The 22426-nt window shown below is 38.2% G+C and overlaps 1 protein-coding gene across 2 annotated transcripts in view; it reads right to left on the bottom strand.

Annotated features, from left to right (window-relative positions):
* The window catches only part of LOC126834601 (netrin receptor UNC5C), a 71529-nt gene extending 56050 nt beyond the window's left edge, over positions 1 to 15479 (bottom strand). For both annotated transcript variants that reach the window (XM_050566648.1, XM_050566649.1), the window contains exons 1-2: positions 15287 to 15479; positions 2456 to 2896 (exon numbers count right to left, since the gene is read on the bottom strand). In XM_050566648.1, coding sequence (XP_050422605.1) covers positions 2456 to 2896; positions 15287 to 15359 — 514 coding nt within the window. In that variant the 5' untranslated portion in view covers positions 15360 to 15479. The remainder of the gene's footprint in view (positions 1 to 2455; positions 2897 to 15286) is intronic.
* Positions 15480 to 22426: the final 6947 nt, after the last annotated feature.

Here is a 22426-nt window from a genome sequence, read left to right as displayed (position 1 = left end):
ACAATCAAAGCAAACGCAAACGTGAGTCACATTGATTTCCATCGAGAAACATAAAAAAAAAAAAAAAAATATAGGGAAAAAAACATTTCCGTTTGGTATATAAATATATATATATTTTTTTTTTTGCAAAGTCCCCTTTGTTAACTGACGCCTTTCTTTATTGTATAGGTACGTTATATTATAATGATCGATTCAAAGCATTTTTTTTTTTCTATTGTTTTAATTAATGACCGAATGATCAAAATGGTGTCCTGTAACATGATTGAAATACGCGACTTCAAGTTTGCGCGGGACGTACAAGGAAAACGATGGAAAGTGTGTTGTTAAAGCGGGTTTTTTTTACAAAATATTTTTTGACTTTAAACAAAACAACAACAATGCCATAATACAACGACATCGTAGAGTCGGTCGGTTTTTAAAAAGTATACATAATATACTAGAAGAGGCTTTAGACAAAAATATAATATGTAAATTATGAATATAAAAACACCCGTCAGAGTCTATTGTCGGCGACTGTTGGTGAAAATATTATGTCGGAGCTGTCAGATTTTTCGCCATTATTGCCCATTACAATGACTGAGAGGAACGCATTCGGTATAATATAATATATATTATAATAGCTTGTTTTTAATGCTGCTGCTGTTGCTCAGCGACGCCGTTTTCAAAAACCGACCGTATCGTTATTGGGTTTAATTTTCAAAGTACGATAAATCTCGGCGCGAAAGTTTTTGCCCATAAAGAAAACCGCCGGAACGGGGGGGGGGGGGGTGGTGCGCAGAAAAGGGTAATTAAAACCGTTATCGGAATAGTACAGTCGTCATCATGCTAACGATGCGCCATTAATTGGCCGCAAAAAACAAATGTCGGTACCCTGCCAAAGTCGATTTGCAACAGCGACCCGAGGGGAGGGTAGGGTAGGGCAGGGGCGCGGAAAGAACAAAGTAAGTTCATTTCGCATGAAAACAAAAGCCACTTCGACGGTATACGGGGCCATTAACGTTGTTCATCGCGGACGACAGAGTTTTTTTAAAAATTTTTGTAATTGCATCAAACGTAGCACCTGTATAGGTACCACCTCTACCTATACAATATTGTAATAACGTTATGCGGCTATTGCCGTCGGTTATTCAATTATAGTGCCCGACTTCTCATCTGGTATTCATCACGCACACGTCAAACGACGCGGCGGTTTTCATTCTTATTTGTTAAGCATCGCACCTCCTCGCCGCTGCCTATAGCAATATGGTCCACCAAGACGGCGTGCAAATGATTATATATATACTATCAAGTGTCAAGTGTCTCAATGTTGTTCAATGTTGCACTCGGAGGCGATCATTTTGATAGCCAAAGCGATTGTGTTTGCGTTCCAACCGCAGGCCGGCGCGTTGCGTTTACGACGTGTGAAGAGCTTACATAGTTTTATTTTTTTATGTCCCTAAATATTCGTCGTAGTGGGTACGTGAAAGCTGCCGAAAACAAGACTTAACTTTTAAGCAGATTACGCCAGCTGTGACTACATCTTTGGTTCGGAAATCGCTTTCAACGGATTTCGCTTCGAGGGGGCGGCGGCGCGAGGAGACGCGACAGCAACAAATGGCGCAAAACTTTCCTATATACACACACAAACGACCGTTTTAACAACCCAATCGATATGTATATAAACACCGCGCGGTCAAGTATAAAAAGCGTCAAAAGTATACAATTTTGTGCAAAGCGTAGTTGGCAAAACAAAAAATTCAAATCCAAAAAAATTGCCGGTTGTTTAATAAATGTGATAGCGCTCTCGAGCCTGTGCGCTATATTAATTGTAATCGCATGGTAATATTTTTAAATAAAAACTAATGTTGGTTTTTTACATGGTTAAATTATCGACTCTTATTGAATTTTGTCTGAAAACGAGAGCTGTGTAAAGACCGCACAAAGTTGTCCTCAGAAACGATTAACGCTACCGCGGTATTGGTAAAAGACGGCAGAGAAAGCGCACGTTCAGACGGTGGTCTTTAAAACGTTTGAACGTGTACCTAGTAATTTGTAGATATACAAATACTAGCATGTGCAGGTACCATTGAATAAATAGACTTTCACGACTGGAGAGAGGTTTCAGGGCTACACATATACATGGAGTGGTCACGAATTTCGGAACGATCGCTGCCGACCATACATAACACGTTATCGTGAGTTCGTCCAACATACACGACTTATAATAATAATAATAATAATCATTAGAGTACATTACCGGCCGTTTAATTGTATCTTATTTGTTTAGCCGAGCACGTGGGAATCGTCCCGCGGTCCGAGAGTTCGTGCGTCACAATTTAAATATACTATAAACGTATTTCCTTTCCGGGCTAACGGTGGGGCAATACCTTTTTATACCACTCTGGGTTATACAACCGCAACGGATGGCGCAAAATGCATGTATCGCGTTGTGTACTATACTATACTGTATACTCACAGGCAACGATCACGTTGGCGGGTCTGCTGACTATGTCGCCGCGCGAAGTCCACGCCACGCACTGGCACTGGTAGTTGTGCTTGCCAAAGTATTCTTCCACGTGGTTCCGGGTGATGTTGACGGTGGCCTCGACGTTCCTGACACCGGTCTGGGGGTCGACGAAATCCATCTGCGGTCCCATCGAGTCGTCCACCCTGTCGCCGTTGCACCGGAAGTACACGGTCAGAGCGTGGGCGGCCCGACAGGTGAGCGTGGCCGGTTTGCCTTTGATCACGTACGCGTCCGTCGGTTCCTCCAGGAATATGGGCAGCTGCACGGGAGCGTCTAGGCTGGACGCGGTCACCGGTTGCATCAGGGTGTCGCCTCCCGGCAGGTACGACCCTTCGTCCGCTTCTCCGCCGGCCGCGACGGACTCCCCGCCGGAAGTCGGTCCGCCCATCACTGGAAACAAATAAATCAAAATTCAATTAATTCCAATTGCCCAAAGTCAATATTTCGATTCGTTTTCCGTATTAGCTGCGTTTATATACAGGGTAAGGTTGGGTTAGATGCATTTTATAGTGCACTGAATTATGTTTCAAGTTTAGAGCAAGAGGAAAGGTGGAGTGTAGTACCTATTATTTTTTATCTGCGCGCACTTCCCTTGCCATCCCGACTTTAAAAAATTAAGATCTGTGGCTCGAGTCTAAAAGGGCCAATCTTACTTTCTATAACTTTCAGCTCTATGTAAATTTTTTTACCAAAATCCTCATAAGTAATTCATTTTTTGGTCTCAGAGTGTAATTTTTATCACAGTATATTATGTTTCATCCTGTATAATATAGTAGCGTTTGAATCTCACTTATCAATCGCTCAAACCCCGTCTAACCTAAACGGCTATAAAAAACAATTACGAACGACAGCTTTAATTAATGGTGGTATTTATATCGAATATAAACATTTTGATTGGTATCAGTAAGAATACATACATATATACTTGTAGAGTTTATCTCCAACAACACTGTGTAATATTATAATAGGCGCGATTAAGGATGTGCTGTGGAGGACTTTAACACCGTCAGTGTTAACACAGGCTCGGGGAGGGGGGAGGGGTTATCGGCTGCCAACCCTGACAATATTGAAAAACTGCTTCGAATCATTGTATTAATCGGATATGTTTTTAAATACATATATTTCCAACAATATTTTGTTTAATTACATCTCATTTTTTCCATATAAGGCGGTTTTTGGTCAGACCTGTATAATTATAACGAGGCCCATATTAACTACTATTCCCAGAGGCCTTAGGATCCGGACCCAAATATGATTAAATCAGGCCTCGTGGTTAACGCATGTTGTATTAGAGCTGTTTTATGGATTAAGGAGAACTGAAATTATTCGTCAACATCCCGTTTGTCTGGTAAAAAAAAAAATACCAAATCCATTGAAATCAATAGCGCCAAGGATAGATGTTGTCGTTCGGTTTTATTGTTTTACAAAGCCGTAAAAAAATAGAATACTACCAGAAGGACTTAAATATCAAACCCCTTATGAATGGTGTTATACCTATCCACGTTTGTAGCGCTTTATAAGAGAATGAAAAAAGTAAAAAAAACCTCAGAAATACTTCACGACCTTGTAAACATAATAATAATATATCTGCGCTTCCAGTGTATACGCAGTATACACTGGAAGCAGTGTTTTACGAGCAATACTTAAATAACAGGTAAGTACCTATGTATGTATATATATATATATATATATAAACGGTTTGATTGACTGTTAAAACCATTTAAGAACCCGAAAATATGTCGTTGGTTTCTTGTCCAACATTTTATTTTATTTTTGTACTCGGATAACTGGAATTTTTATTGCACTCTTGAGTATTAATGTAATTTTTTTTTATTTATTAACAAAACCCGTCGCACAAACAAGTTTACACGAGGAATAAAACTATTATTATTACTTTTTTTTATGTATACTTTTCGACACTAGAATAATAGATATTGTACGTTAATGGACCTATATCTTCAACTCGAACTCAGCACGCACGCAATACAGCTGTTAAACGGTAAGAACGGTAATTTACAATACGACCAAAACAACAACGCTGGTGCCGGAATTGTATAGCTGATAATATAATGTCTTAATTCACCTAAAAGGACATCGGTTCCGTTAATGGTTTACTATTATTTTTCTAATGTATAGGTAGGTACACTTAAGAAAATAAAAGAGGGTCGAAACAGTTGTTGTTCTATACGGTTATCGATCGTAAAGATAATGAATCTTTTTTTTTCGCTTGTATTTGTTTGAATAAATAATAATTTTTACGAGCAATACTTTAGCTGGTTTACTTTCCTTGGGATACGCCTACTGTCCGGCCGCGCGATATCGACACAAAAAAAAAAAAAAAGCGTTTATTAAATTGTCCGTGTGTTGTGTAAAAAATAAATTACACAATAATATTAATAAAATAATAGTCCTCCTTTGTGTAGCGCCATCCAAAACGGATTATTATGGGCAGCATAAAAATACACTTACATAAGCCGGCGGTCGTATTGATGATAGACAAGCGCGTCGAATCCATTATTAATTGGGAGTTTTTTTTTTTTTTAGCTTCCATTAGTGATGTATTTCTACTTATTTTTTCCTAATTTTACAATAATAATAATAAAAAAATAATGGTCGGTATCAATTATTATTATCGTATAGCGGTGTGGGCTCTGTCCGATAGCGGCCATTTGTCAATATTCAATAGTTGCTTACACCCGTTTTTTAAAAACATTTTTTCCATTACCCGTGACCCACGGATTAGCCCCACGGGGAAAGGGGGTCGCACATATTTGGACCTAAAACAAATAGACCGGAAAATAATTACTCGTTCGTGCGTGTATAAACAACCCGTTAACGTTCCAGAAATTATTTCAAGAGGATTAGAAACTGTGCATACTTATGTGTTCACCCAAAACTTAATAAAGTCGTTTATACATAGTTACAACACTGCGATACAGCATTAGCGGCGTCTTGGGTTCAACACGCCGACGAGAGACAATACAAAACTCAAACATTATTAAGTATCGGCTATGTATGTATATATCTAAGTGTTTATATACAAATAGGATTTATCGAGAATATATTTTATTCACATATTATCGTATATGGGTACATTAGTAACGCGCGGTGGGCGAGCAGAGAGCACTTGCCAGAGGCCCCGCAGAGTTAATAATTTAATTATACATTATAATAATATACGTCCTACTATACAGTATTCCTTTATACACACGACGTTGCAAACCGGCTGGATTGTTTTTTAGTCTATAGAGTTTAAAAAATAAAATACAGCGTTTTACCTGTCTAAAAAAAAAAAATACTCTCGCTCGAGTTGCACTGATCGTTTTTGAACAGCTATGACGCTCGGCCAATGAGTGTGATGTATAATTGACAAGCGGTCGGGGGAGGAGTTTTTTGTTTTTTGCTTTAATACATACAATATATATTGTGTACGAAACCGGTCACGACCGAAGTGTACTATGCACATAATATACTCGTGTAGGTATATTATGCGCCTAACGTGACTTAATAGCGCACTCGTAACGCGTGCAATGTATAATAATAATAATAATATTATATTATGTGTATAACGGCTAGATAGAGATGTCCGGCCGGGATAATGAATGCGGATAGAGCCGAACGTTTACCATACAATAATAATAGTAATAATACTATAATATGCGGCAAAGGGCGGCGGCAAAACCGTACTTCGACCGTGGACCGCTGCTATAGATCTAGAGATCATTTATCCAATTTATCCTCGCAACAGCACAGCGTCAACGCATCTGCAACCGCCCCGTCACAGCTGTCTTTACAAAGTGTGTACACGGACCGACGGTCATCCCGTACGGTGTTGACCGGAAGAGGTAATACGGCGTGTGCACCCCGTGCACGATTCGCTGGACCGTATAGTGTGTATAAGTATAACATAGAAAATATCATACACTCGGCACGGCAATAGCAGTTTGCCGGCGTACAATAACATTGTACAATCTATTCGTGCGTGCACAATAGGTGTACGCACCTTACTACCTGACTATAGGATATGGGCTTTCGTCTAAAAAAAGAAAACGCCGCCTCTTTATGTCGTTCAATCGGTCGTTGTGGAAAAATAATCGTTTGCGCGGGATGTAAAGCCGACGGCAATCATTATATTTGCATGCGGAACCGAGCAGCAGATAACCCGCTAGAGATATCCACCTACACACACGTTTTAATGTATTGTATTTAACTAAGTGTTTTTTATTTTATTTTTGAGAAATACATATCGATAGCGTGAAACTTTTTGCATCTGTTTTTTGTCTCCGAATTTATACGTTATCAAGTCTTTAAATGCAAAGGTACCATTGTTGTAAACAATCTGATCCCCCCAGAGCGCTATGCTATATCGTGCAATCGATGCGATTTTTAATCACCACCACGCTGGTTCTCAAGTGTTGATAGTTTTTCGTTGCACAATAACAATACAAGCCTATGGTTAAAGAGCATTTGAAACTACCATATATACACCTAAACGTATATGTAAATATGTTTTATCTTCGCGGATAGTAATACTGCGGTCACGATTCGTCGTGGAATCGCATATTTAAATTATTATTAAAAAAAAAAAAACCATAGCTGCTCCGGTATTACACACACACAACCGCGTTATTTGCCGTTTATATTATTATTTATCCATAAGTCTAGTAAAAGACACGACAGGACGTTCTCCGATTAACTTCATGTATATATGCGATACCACAGTTATATTAGTGTTGCGCAGGTCTCGTAAGGTCACGGTAGTAAATTCAAACGCGTTTCAAGTGTACACACACAGACACGATTATAATATATACATATGTATATTAATATGTTTTATTGGTTTATACTTTTTGCCAACAAGGTACGTATAATAAGCACCGTCGACACGATAATATTATAGCATAACGTTGCCGCACGCGAACCTCCATCGAGACGTCTCTCTCCGGATAAGAAGACTACACATGACTTTCTTTAGTTTGTTTTTTTTTTCAATCTTGTTTTCGATTTGTTTCGCGAGACTTGTACAATTTTTTTTTACATTTCCGATAAACCACTCGGCGGCGGACGCGCCCACTTAAATACCGGTTGAATAATGGTTTTCCCATATAATATATAATATTCTTTGGGGCAATCAACACCGGCGCACATCCACTTGTACGTCATTATAATAATACGTGTGTGCCATGTTTACCTCCTTACCGGTACACACGAAAATGCCACCCGTTAGAGATAGCACACACACACACAAGGTTTAAGGCAGCAGATACCTAATACCGGCTTCAGTGGTCACGGCGACCACAATACTAGCTGTATGATAATACTATCATCATGTAAAAAAAAAAATACACGTTTCTGTATTCCAGTTAATTACTATCGAGCTTCTCGGCCACCGACGCAGTAGTCGGAGCACAGGCGGTCGGCCGGTCGGTGCGTTGGCGAAATTAAGTTAATAATTATTTCTTTATACTTTTCCTCGAGTGAGAGAGAAGATCAATTAACGTCCGGTTTAATCAGCCCCATAACCGGTGGTACACGTTAGAAGGATATTAAATAAAAACTAGGTTTGTTAATTAAAAAAAAAAAACCCCGAAAGCGTTCGGACTGCCAGTCATTGTCACATCTGTCATCTGCTTGCAAGAGAGAGTTTATGGAAATTAATGACGACTTCAGTACTTCACTGTTAACTACACAGAGAGAAATGGCATTTGAGTCCGAGTCGTTTTGCGCTAGTTCTGTTGCACACTCGCGAATGAGTTCAAAAGCTTGAAAAGTATAGCTGCAGTAAGTGTCCCCCCCCCTCGCCAACCGCGCCCCAACATTGTTTGAAAATAAATAAAATGTAGGGTTTTTACATGGTATTTCTACTCGGCACACGGCGGTCGGTTAATTATTATCATCCGTTCGTTTTCGGGAAGCTAAGAGAAAAATGACATTGTGTACCCGCCGCTCGTCGCGACTTCTTTAAATAGCACCTAAAGACATTCGGAGGAGTCTGCGGGGGTGACACAAAGGGTGAATGCGCGTTTTGTACAGTCATCCTTAAAAATAAAAATAAGACGTACACTCCGCGCGTAATCCTCGGTACGAGGAAATACTGTATTTTTAAAAATAATATGTTTGTTGTATACACACAAAGCGATGCGCGAACAACGGCTGCATTACCGTGTGCCGTCTCTCCAGTGTTTTTGTCAAGCAAAGAAGAAGAAGAAAAAAAACGAAATAGAATATATATATATATATATATAATAAATAATCGAACGGCGAGTTGACGAATAATAATCGATTCGACTGCTGCCACAAAAGACGTTCACACGTGTCCTTATTAATTTGTTTCAGACCCGTGTCGATTCCTTTCTTTTTTTTGCTGTCCACTCGGCACAGTGGAATTTATTTGTACACGTCGTGTATGCTTAATATGTAAAAAAAAAAAAAAAGCCATGTTTTCCTTCCCCGTTCTTCCCACCGGGTCGGCGTGTAATCGAATTCCGTACCGGCCTTATGTAAATTTCCTAGTACCTATATATATATATATATATATATGAAAAATATAAACCGCCTCCTCTTCCTCCTCCTGTATATAAAGACAACAAGACCCGAAACGACTCAATTATAACCAGTGTGTACGATACGATTGGATTAGATTAGAACGACGACGACGTTAATTATTTTTTCTTTCCTTGCTTATAATGTGATGTTATCGCTTGTTCAAAAGTATAAGTACAAAATATGCACCGACTGCATGTCCTGTAGGATTAACAAACACACCACCGGATCGTCATAACCGCGCAGACCCCCGGGCTCGTTCATTTGTCACCGCAGAAGTCGGGATACCCGGGAGACGATGCGCTGGAACTGAATTAATGCGACATTGAATACTTGAGAACCGGTGGGGTTAACTGCTCGTGTACACGGACTAATAGAGAAATCGATCAAGAAACAACAGAGACAGAGAGACAATTGTATGGTCTTCGTCGTCGTCGTCGTCGTGCGGTGCTCGTTAATAAAGAAAAAAATATAAATATATATATATATATATATATTATCTCGTGCAATAGGCCATAGGCCGGTTCGTGCTCAACGGATTTAACCGAGAGAAAGACGGATTAATAATGAGAATAAAACCTTATAACCCAAGGTGAGACCTCCGGGGAGGTGCGCGGCGCTCGTTGCTGTTTTTTTTTTGAAACGAGAAAAGTTGATTAATAACAAGAGTAATATTTTTTAATAAAAAAAAAACACTGCACTGTCGGTTGTTTGAACTGGGGCCTTATTCTTATCGATTTGTGCCGTGTAAATTATCCACTGAACTCAATATACCTATATATTGAGTTCAGTGGAACGAGGTACATGGAACGCGTCTTCAGATTGATAAATGTCCCTATATATATATATTTGTGATTCTGTGTTATCAACTCAACATACAATTGTATATAGCCTATGCGATAAGGTTCTAATTCCCACAGAGATGGCGGAAAACGGTAACTTTAATTATCTCTATTGGCGGCTGTCCAAAACTAAAACACAGTAACTATCATTTGGAAAATTTTACAGAAGAGCCAATTAGTATACCACAGAATAGATAAATCAGAATGGACGCTGACGATTCGGATAGCCGGCTTATTAATCTATGATAACATTTTGGCCCGGATAACAAACTATATGGATACTTGTTTACCGGTTGGCTCTCTTGTAAAATTGTCTAAATGGTAGTTACTGTGTTTAAGTTTTAGACAGCCAACTTTGCAAGTTAGTTTATTATATATATATTTATATAGCTGTGGATGATACTAGTGGACATTTTTCCAGGCAGCCGTCTATAGGCAATAAGCGTTCTATATATTATACATTGAGTTCAGTGAAATTATCTCTAATGATTTCGGTCGTCCCATTAGAGCAGTTAACCGATCGATTACTACGACGGCCACAGAGTCGTTTCAAACATCCGCCGACAATATGGATATTATACAGATAGGTGTATACATAATTTTTTGATAAATATTAAACGGTTCAAGTATAATAAATAATAATATACGGTACATGTTTACACGCACGCACGTCGGTAGGTTTTATCGGTCGTTCAAAGGACGCGAGATGGTTCGAATATTAACCATGGCCGCTATTACCGTTAATTAACCGCGGTTTATGTAATACTAAAAAGTAAAATGTGAAAATAACTTGTACGCTGTCTTGGGGAATTTCAATAATCACAAAAATGTAGCGTGTAACCGGTAAAACTATATCATGTGGAAATAAATAATAATATTTCATATCTAGACAAGTAGCAGCAGCAGCAGCAGCAGCAGCCCCGGCCCAGGTCGAGTCGGACGGTTGTTTTTATTAACTGGAAAACGTGTAGCTAATATCATTTTGTCTTCCGTTTCATTACCTTGTCGTTGCCGTCACTACTGCGGCTATCACTGTGTAGTCTTGACGATAAAATATCGTTGCCAGTTTATAGCAGCTAGTTTATGAAACATAATATAATGTAGGTGTACAATATAAACGCGCAACTAAAAGCGTCCGGAAGACTTTAAAACACTTGTCCGGCCCCGAAATGAAATTCTCTTGCAATGTGATGATCGTGATAGATGAATGAGAACGCGCGATGCGTTTAATTATAACAATAATCGTTTAATACAAACAACGCCAGTCGGATAATTAATATGAACAATCGTTATTTGTCAGTTATATACGAGAAGATCATTTATTTATTTGATTAATTGCGACACAAACCTGTGTTGCAAAAATTCACTAGAAAAATGTATTTAATACCTATATGGATATTTTAAGAGGAGTTGTTTCCTTTAGAGTGTTGGAACAATAACATGTAAGAACATTACTGGAAATTGTTGACAGCGTTCGATAATTCAAAAACGGTTAAGCAGAAAAAAGTTGTTTTATTTTTATTTTTCGATTCACCGAAAATATTTATTCGCTGTTTGGCGTTCAAGCCGAACGCGTCAGTCAATCTTCCAGTGTTTTTCTTGGACTTTTTCTATTGATTTTACGTCTTGGACGTTTTCGCCCGGTCCTCAGCTTATAGGTAAAAGTAAACAATTATTAGCGCACAAACTTGTCCGTGTGCGTTTAAATTGTATGTTGTTATTATAATATTTACAATGAAAAAAAAATAAAAAGGAAAAGCCAAGTTTATAGCGTGCGAGCTTTTTATACTATACAGGGTAATCAATAAAACGTTAAGCATCCATTTATCTTTTTTTTTAACAAAAAAAACCAAAAAACTGTTACAATATAGTTGTTTTTTACTAACATTTTAGTTTACACCATTTGAAATTATTACGCCTTTTTAGGTTTTTTTAACGGCCTATAAACTTTTGAAATCTAAATGATAACCCACATTAGTTTTACCAACTATAATTAAATCAAGAATAATCCACTAAAATTTTGTAAGTGCCCGATAAAAGTGAAAAAGTTTTTACCAAGGGACAAGTGCGGTGTAAATGTAATGTAATAATTTATTTATCTGCATTTTTCTCGGCTTGGAGTTTTTTTTAAATGTTCATAATTTGAGAAGTAGTAATTCAAAAGTTTTTTTATCGACCGACGATTATTATTTTTAGTAGGTCGTTCTTATTTTTTTTTTTTTTTTATAAAGTAAAGCAGATTGTCGTTTAGTTGTCAAAAGTTAACAAAGCTGTGTAGAAACAAAAAGGGCGAATGTTGATTTTTTTTTTAAAGGAAAATTAGAGTCTCACGTTAATATACTAAAATTAAATAGATATTTTTTACAAAATGTGTTTTCGCATTCGAGTTATAATACGGATGTTGAGGTTTGTGTGGATCCAGACAATAAAAAAAAAAAAATAACACAAATTGTTGCAATAACAAGCTGACATAATAAGGGTTCAGCACGTGCTTAAGCAACGTGATCGTTACACTAAGAAAAATATACAATATAAATTATTTAATTTCTGTTTCAACAAATATATATACAAACAATCAGACCATTTCTACCTGTTGCCTTACGGTAAAAAAAACATCCTAGTTGGTCCAACTAAACTTAAGGTCAATAAATGTCTAATAATTGGAATAACCAAATAAATAGTTGGCCCAACTATTTCTTTAGTTATTCCAACTAGACAGTAATTGTGTCCCAATATTATAATATGGTTAAATCGGCTCTTATAAAATATAATAACATAATATCATTATAATCGTATATTGTTTATTTAAATTGGTATTAAACACCACAACCGTAATACCGTATTGTTTTGGAAATCTTCGGGACGTTTCGTGTATTTATAATTTCGGCACTTCCGATTCACACGCGTTGTAAATGTTAATGATAATAATAATAATCGTTAATTTTCGTCGTCGGTCCTATACAAGTGCACGTACCTATTCTATACAAGTGGGCATGCATAATATGCGTACGTTGTATTTGAGTTTTTCGAACGCGATTTCCGGTCATCCGTTTTCGGGCTTTCGATTTATTATAATAATAATAATATTATATCATTAAATTGTTATATTGTTATGATCAACAGCTGACCGCCCCCCGCGCACGATTACCACCATGGGAGACCGGCCAACAACGAACAAATCCACCGCCGGAATCTATTATCTACACACACACACACACAAACTGTATAAAACATTTGAGTGTAGGTACACATATAGTAGCCAACAATATTAACTGTGTTTCCGTGTGTGTACATTGAATTATCGTACAAATCGCACATAAATCAATCAAAGGGGGGGGGGAGAGAGAGGGGTAGAGTATAATACATACACACGTTATACATAGGCGTTGTTGTTGGACGAGGCGTGATGTATACAATATATATATATAAATGAAATTGGGCGACACCGAGTGCAATCCGATTGTGCAGAAGGTTTGAGATGTAAATTTGCCAAGCCCTTATGTTGGATTTTGCGCGCGAAATCGTTGCCATATAAGGAAACCTGTACGATCTCAGGTCGAAGGCGACACGGTAAACCGACACGGATATTAAGGGTAAACTTTAGGAACGCGTACGAGCGCCGCCGTTTGGGGTCAAGTAGTCGAGCGATAATTATCGACAACGATGAAGATGACCTTTGAATATTCGAGATCCGATTAACGTGTGTAAAAATAAATATTTATAAACACAATAATTATTATGACAAAAAAAAAACACATTAATTATTCACCGCCGCAAAACGTTTAATTACAATTTCATAACTTTAATATAGTAGTATTATTTATACATAGGTCGGGTTCAGGCTATTCCGGTAACATAATTTAAGTTTTTTTTTTTTAAACTACTACGCGGTCGGCGACGTTAACGTTAAATGATAAAAATTATTTATCTTAATTATTTATGCTGAAGTTTGTCAGTGCCGGAGCGGAGCGGGTTTAAGAGATAAATTTTTATTTTTTTCGCACCCGGAAAACATAAATTCAAAAGTATTTTTTCGGCGTAAACGGCGTACGCAATCTAAGACAAAAATCAGACGTTGAGTCGGTGTTCCCGTAAACGGTGTGTTTACAGCAAATAAAACCGGCTGCGGTCATGTATACTCACATTTTTGGCTGATCGTGGAAAAAAAAAATACATATAACAGCTATCCGTGGAACACGGCCGTTTTTGTAAACCATCGGAAATACACTGCCGGGGGGTCGATGGACAGGAAATGGGGTCTGAACACGAAATCACTGTGTATATATATATATATATATAGATATATACACACACACATACACACCGCCAACCAGCCCTTACGCTTTTTTCATTATCTTATCCGCAAAAAAAAAAAATAAAAGACTAACGGATTGCGAACGTTGAAAAGCTTCCCACCCGCCGCGCGCGTTCACGGTTGCCGAGCACAATTTTTCAGTCCATCGTGTGTCGAACAATAGGCCGGCAAACTCGCCGGGAAATTTTTATATACATTTTTTTTATATATTTTAACCCGAGCTTGACGGGGGTGCAACAAAAAAAAAAAAACACCCCCGGTCTGAGGGCAAGACGCCTGTGCTCCGACGACCGTCAATAACACAGCATCAATCCTTTTATTATTATTATTATTATTATACATTCTGTGTAGGTCATAATAATCTGTGTGTATCGTGCGCTTTATTTCTAAGGAACAAAAAAAAAAAAGCACATCAGCAAGCTTTCTATAATATGTACAATATGTTACGCGTGTGCTCGGTCGGTATTGTTATCGCAGCTATACGTTGGAAATTTAATATGGTCATTGATCGTGTTGTTGAATTTCTTTACTCTGGCCCAGTATGTAATATATATGTCTAGGAAAACTCTAATGTATAACGTTACTACATTTTTTTTTGTAATAGGTCCGTTAAGTTAAAAAAAAAAATAATAATAAGCAAAATGTTTGTGTCTTGAACACCTTGAACACCTAACTTGCAGACACCCCAACAACAAATGCGCGTTCCGGTCGAATAAATAAACGTCGTCGGTTCGGTTGACCGTCAAAATATTAATATGTTTAATAATATATATTGACCGTAGTCGGTGTAGACACTGTGTAAATGTAATACAGTGGTGTGTGTGTGTATACGTGCTATAGGGTTTTGTTACTACAAGCAATCGTCCTGTATAGAATCCGTTTATCAATATAGACACACATACACGCACAAACTTTGTAAAGGATAACACGTCTTCTTGATTGATTTCGTCCAATAATGATAATAATACCCATCTACCGGAGCCGGACAACAACAACTGCATGGGTGTGGTGTGTACACACAGTTGTATTAAACAATTTATATTAACAACTGTTATATTATATAATGGTTGCTGGACTCACCTTCGGCGGCGTTGACGAGCGCCAACAGTACGGCTAACGCGTACACGGGTCCAGGCCGACTCCTACACTTCATTATACGGTTCTGGTGGTGTGGCTTCGCCCTGTTGATTAATGAGGGGAGGGTTTAGGGTTTAGGGTTTTTGTGGATTTTTACATCATTCTTGTCCGTCGCGTCGCTCGTTCACTCTCGGGAATCTCTGTAAAAACAATATACATAGGTACATAAGTATTTGACAAGATAATACATTTGTAATCTATACAATAGTATAATGTAGACTAATGGTCGCGCAAGCGGTAATTATACATTAGGCCGGGATGGGATGTACTTATTGTGGATACTTGTGGGCAACACTATATGAGCTGTGCGGAGGTGGTCGGGTAAGTAACGACCGGTCGACTCGTTCATTACAGCCCGGAATCGATTCGGTGGTAGACCAGAAACGACCGGAGACAATGGATTAGTGTTACCCGACTAAATGGCAGGCAAACGGATTACTGTTGGTCGGAAAGACCATATATCTCCGGGGTATACAACAATATCGAAGAACATGGGATTGAAAAGAAAATCGAAAAGTTTTCCTTCAATCTTAATTGGGTTTGTGTATAATTACGTTATTGAAATCATCTCGTCCGGTTTTACTCGCGGTCGGTCCGCTTTGATTATTATTATTATATTGTATACCTATCTACCCCCCAATACACAATTAACCACAACCGAGGTTCACGGTCGATTGCGTTTCCTTAGGCCTGCGCCTTCGTCGACATGATTAACACAACCAACGTACACTGTATAGCCATCGCAAACGATACATCTTTGTATTGTTATTATAAATTATAACGTCTTTTGTTCTACTTGTATAATAATATGTATATTAATAATTACGACGTTCCGGCCGTATAGTTGTTAAGATTATTAAACTTTGCGTTATCGACGACCGTATAGTATTATATTATATGGTCCCGGTTGTTATTATTGTTAATCCTAGTTAAAAAAAAAAAAAACACAATAAATCTAACGCGTATACCAATATGTATAACAATCGTGTTGTAACCGATTTCAAAATTAACATGTACTAGAGAAATGATACATATATTTAATATTTTTATTGGATTATCATACTGTGGCCGACTTTAAACGCATTTGCTCGCTGACGGTTATTTAAATTATTGTAACCAATAAACGATTCTTTTTTCCAGTATAATGCGCGTTAAGTTTTATATCTTTTTTTCTCTCATTAGGCAAACCGTCCTTTACGGAAATTACCTACGCGGCAAGCGTTATGTTTGTTCGACCGGAGGAGGACTGACGATGAAAAAACCGCCGATGGACAAGTGCGCGCAGTCAAGTGGTTCGGGGAATATTCTAATAGGTCCCACAGTGTGTATAAAGGTTTTTTTCTTCTTTTTATTTCTCCGTTCGGGTCAAGTGGTTTCTTCCACTCGGCGTGTGTCTAAGCATATTCCGGTCGCACACACGCATACGACCCCACTCGAGAGAAATCCCTGGTGGACACTAGGCGGCGGGGGAGGGGGTGACGCCCGTCCATATAGGAATCAATTAGCAGCCGTAAAACACGTTTCTGTACTTAGGACCCTCGCGGTATAAACACCGTCCAAACTGGGTCGAAGACGTTTACCAGACACACAACGTTTCAAAGTGTCCAACGCGGAGGCGGTGGTACGACGGTCAAGTCCTATTCTTGTCAAAGTATCAAACTACAGAAACAAATTATTCGGCGTTCATTATTATTATACTTTATTATTATAACGCCTCGGTGTGTTGTGTGTATGGGAGCGACCATTATTGTGTACACGCGATGAAATGTAAATTATAATTGAAAATTTAAAAAAAAAAAATACCCAACGCGTTCGGTTCAACGGAAATACGGTTACTGCGGTTTAATCGATTGGGTCTTTGACAAACATCCCTTTTCCAATGGCAAACATATAAACGCGATACCCGGTATACTAGGTATAACCCGGACGGGGAAAAATGATACTAAAATGTTTTTTTATTTATCTTTTACACACACACACAAAACATTGACACGGCGTTAAAACAACTTATTTTCCACAGCATGTTGTTTTGTTTTCGGAGACAAATGTAGTGTATTTGTTTTACTTATTTATTTATTTGTCTTATAAGGGAGGGAGTGAGGGCTGCTATATATACGTTTTGCAAATAAAAACTTGACACGATAATAAGCGGTCGTGCGCGTAAGGAAATTGAAATTCAAAAGGCGTTCGTGAGACGATAAGAAGTTAGCCGTGCGGCGGTATTGACTTTAGGCGCCCGCAAGAATTCGGTAATCCGCGAGAAAAACTTTCAGAGTCTTTAAACGGTTGTTTTGCCTGTTAAACTTTCCATGCACGACATGCACACCTTACAATACGGTTTATAATTTTTTTTTGGTTCGCTTTTCTTGAGATAATACCGAAACGGTGTTGTTTGCCGTTTTTATGCGCCCGCGCGCTATTATAATTCCCACGTTGAGAAATTAAATATTGAACGGACATAATAACCTTCTAATAAGAGATACACAAGTGTTCCTCGTGGGATATTTAAACGAAACGAGTGCTTGCATTGTTTACAACAGTGTAATAGTTCCTACGGGGGAATTTTGAATAAAAAAAAAAACAAGTTTGTTTACTCTAATCGACACGGAAAATAAAATAGCTCAACTATTATAATAGTTATGATTGTCTAATGTAGGCCCCATAGGGACACAATACATTTATAGTTTGTTAGACCGACAGGAGACGAAAAGGACTCTCGGTATATTTTCAACAACGACATCAGCCACTTATGTATAGCCAAACCAAAACGATGAATGCAAATTCAGTAGATAATAATATATACAACTATTGAAAGACAAATCACAAACGCAAAATATGTGCTCACAATTTTTGACGAAGAATTAAATCTTGATAGATTTCGCGATGGCTTTGTAGAGAAAAATAAATATTATATTAGGCGTTCAAGTGAGTGTATACAAATATTATATATTCAATAAAACCCCGTTAGAGCATTTTCATTATGTATACAAAAAAAAACAGACTTTAATAATTTTATTCCATTGGTCTCGTGTTTAAAACATGAACAAAAAAATACAAATAAAAGTAAACAACATTAGTCTTTTGGTGCGAAGATGAATGAAACTGTTTTGTCATCGCGCTCTTCGGGGGCTGTATATGTGTACAGTGTGAAATAACACAAAAGCCAATGCATAATAAAAACGGGGGTTGACAATAATAACCGCTTTTAGCGTTCGAATTTGTAGAAAATAACAAACAACACGAGTTATACATTAAAAGAGCGGTTGTCTGAAAGAGATCTACAATATTTTTATGGCCAGAGTCCAGTTATAGGCGCGGCCCGCTCCCCAAGTCATTTCGGCGGGTGTTCCCCCTTTCTTTTTTTTTTATTTAAATAATAATATTATAAAATATCGCTTCCGCCCCAAAACGATACACGAGCCACACAGCTCGGTAGTTGTTATTTTCTTAGACAATGGACATAATGCGACGTTAAGCGTCTCCGCCATATGGGAGTCATTGTTTTTTAGTTTTTTTTTTTCATTCTTATATAATATACCTGCGCTTGAACTGTACACGACACTAAGGACCGACGTTCGGCGTTTTTTTTGGAAACAAATAGAATACAAAATATTATATATATATATATATATATTATATTATAATATTATTGTAAACCGAGAGACGGCGGCAGGCAGACAGTGGATTTATTTTATCGTTAATGACACTCGTAAAAGTCCGCCCTCGCGACATGAACAGATAATACCGTTCACGTGTTGCACATATTATCGTTATTAATATTCGAGAAACGCTGGTCCCAATTAAAAAAAAAAAAAAAACCGTGTCGTTCTTCGAATTTCACTCTACATACCCACCCTCCACCCCATGACACACAATCGCCAAAACTACCCACCATAACGAGTAAGACACACACACTGGCACTTCTGGCGCTTTGCCCACGCCTCGCAAAAATGAAAAACATGTGTGGTCCATCTTTGAATAAACAGCAGCAGTTATCGCGGGGGGCAAAAAAAATGTATATATATATATATAGTACTAGTTGGCTAATGAATTGACTAACGATGTTTGCTGTTTTTTTTTTTATACACAACGCCAATTAAGAACGTTTTGCGCGCAGACGCCGTTTGTTTGTTTTTATTATAATTTTTTTCCACAAGGCGTTTTTGCATATCCTTCGACCGGGTCTTCCGTCTTCCGAGGAGTCGAAAATTAATCAATTAGTTACACAAGAGGCCGACAAGCGCAAGTCACAATACTAGCCTAAATTCGTATAATGATCTATAGAGCATTGCTCTTGAGCTACTACTCTTGTGCGTATTATATGGTTGAACGAATGGAGGATCCTACGAATAATAATCATTTCTTGTAAATATGTACTAAACGTTTGGTCGTATACTCGGTAGCGTTTTAACGACGGCCGTGTACTACTAGAAAAAAATATAAATACATATATTTTTTACTACAACGCACTTCGAAGACATATCTCGTGTTTCATACATATATATATATACACATAATATAGCGTGTGTATCGATTTACACGCGACCGGTTTTTGTACCGCATACATATTGCGCATTAATAAGGGATGACGGTGGGACGGTCGTGTTCGGCATGTGATGCTTATTTAGAGAGACGTCGCGAAAGAAAAAAAAAAATCTCATACTTACATACAGCATTATACGTGAAAGATTGTTTTTTTATTACTGTACAACTATGTATAATACACCGATGTGTCTGATTTTACCGTCATTCTCTCAAACAACCCAACACAACAAGGCCTCGGGGACCTCCTGCGTCTTGTGTTCTCCGACGGGGTTGGACGGGGTCGCGTTACAGCCTCACGTCGTGCCGACCCCGTAACGCGCATTACATCGTGTTTAGAGGGGTTTAAAAGCCCCCCTCGACAGTGGCTTATAAAAAAAAAAATATATATATAGGTATACATTATGAAATTAAACAGCACCGGGAGAGGCGGGTAATATTCAGTGTATAATATCGAGAAAATGTGATTATCGGGATTACCGCGTTTTTTTTTTTTACTACATTGAGACGTCGTTTTAAAATTGTATTATCGTCGTTATAATGTACTTGGTTTATTATTATTATTATTATTATTATACAAATCCCGATTTTATTCGATTCCGAACGAGAGACTAGTAGACCGGAAACGAACTAAGCGCTTTTTGATTCGCTAAATTATATTATAATCGAGACTGGGCGGCAACTCCTTAAGGACGCCGTTGTTTTTTAACCGTTGCCTTTTGCGCGCCGCGAGACAGAAAATCAAATATTTGATTTGACAACTAACCGCACCAAGCCTTTCGAAAAGGCCGCACAGGCTGAAAAGTATTATCAGTAACAATATTCTAGACCACATTTCCAGTTGGAATAACTAAATAAATAGTATTGGCTCAGCTGAACTGAATGTAGAGTTAGTCGCTTTAACTAAAACTTTAGTCGGTCCAACTAGAAGTTGATTGTGTCCCAAATATCAACCATAATATTTTAGTCGGACCAATTGTGTATTTTTTTTTTTTCTGTGTAATTAACAACGAAATTGTTACAAGTCTGATCGCCGTCGTCGGTGCAAGTAAGACGACGGGCGGCCATATTGTTTAATGCCAAGAGCTTAGCTATCGTGTACAATATATACCTAATGGAATAAATTACAGAAAACCCGTGTAATTCGACCGCGGGCGTGGGCGATCGAGAAACAGAAGAAGTTTCAGAAATAATATTATTATTTTTACACAATTATCATCAGTGTGTAAAACTGAGATTTGAGACCCAGATTCGTCTTGGTCGCCAAAGTGACAATATTGTATCTTTTGCTTGTACGGCTTCTCTGTGTACTCAATCGTCGGGATATACCCCAATGTGTCGTCTCGGGGCTTTTTTTTAAATTTAATTTCGTCGTGTCCGCATACGTCAACGGCGAACCGTCGGTGGTGGTGCGCCTAATTAATTCCAAGTCCTCCTCTCGGTCGACTTCTCTTTGATATGCTCTCGCCTTGTCCGTCTGCTGTTGCGTTATTAAAATATTTTACGATAGAACCGAAAACACGCACATGTACACGTTTACAATAAAATAATTTACAAGGCCGCCCCCGCGTCCGCCGTCGTTATTCTTATTTTCTTTCATCATCTCGAGAAGTCGGCGCGCGGTGGCCGATGAGCTAATGAATGGATTTTGGAACGCGTCCAATAGCCGTGTAAAATTCCCGGCTGATTATTTACCCGGAGACGTATAGACTAAATTCATATTATAAACCCTGCTCGTATATAGGGTTCTGGTATATGAGCGTTTCCGAGTTTAAAACCTTATATTATTATATTCTTTAACGGACGCGCCTCTAATGACGTTTGGTCTTAACCGCCCGGCCGGGTTGCCGGAGAATAATCGTTATTGTCTAAATGTCCGTTAAGTCGTTTTTGCTCGTCATCCAAGAAAATGTCATTCCGGCCGGTCCAAATTAAAAACCGGCATTATAATAATATATTCTGTAAATGTACATAATAAGTTACAACACGACCAGACCTTTGTCGTCCATAAATCCGTTATTGTACACGAAATTAAAACCATTAACCACTACATATTACAGTGGGTACGTTCGTATTTTTAAAAATTACTTGAGTATGTTTTTCAAAACGCTAATTGAACACATTGTCGGCCGGAGTGTATTCATTGTACAGCATGCTATTCAGTTTATTCTTTTCGATGAAATAATAATTATAGTTGCTAAATTAAGTAACAATAGCTATATAAGTAAGTACAACGACTCATTTTTCCAGAGGGTAGTCCTGCCTAAAGCGGTTAACTCGATCGCCCTCCCCTTGAAATAACTGTGATATCCCGTGCACCCCCTGCACGTGGAAACAAATTGTGCGAATCCGATCGAGTACAAACCAGTTATAGGGTTTATTAATTACACGAGAGTGTGCGAGAAAACTTTAAGGCGCCCCGCTTAATTGAGGATAACGACTATTCCCAAGACGCTCGTCGTGTACGCGCGATGATGGTGTGCTCGACTTTAGTACAGCGTACCGCCACTACACCGACCATAATGCCGGGGTGTCAGATAT

This window comes from Adelges cooleyi, unplaced genomic scaffold (genome assembly GCF_023614345.1).
Source record: "Adelges cooleyi isolate 19-005CV unplaced genomic scaffold, UGA_ACOO_1.1 ACOO_flye_CR_arks_rails_tigmint_CR_PRNA_21, whole genome shotgun sequence".
Classification (NCBI taxonomy): Eukaryota; Metazoa; Arthropoda; class Insecta; order Hemiptera; family Adelgidae; genus Adelges; species Adelges cooleyi.
The sequence above is the reverse complement of the archived record's forward strand: the minus strand, read 5'-3'. Positions and strand labels throughout refer to the sequence as shown.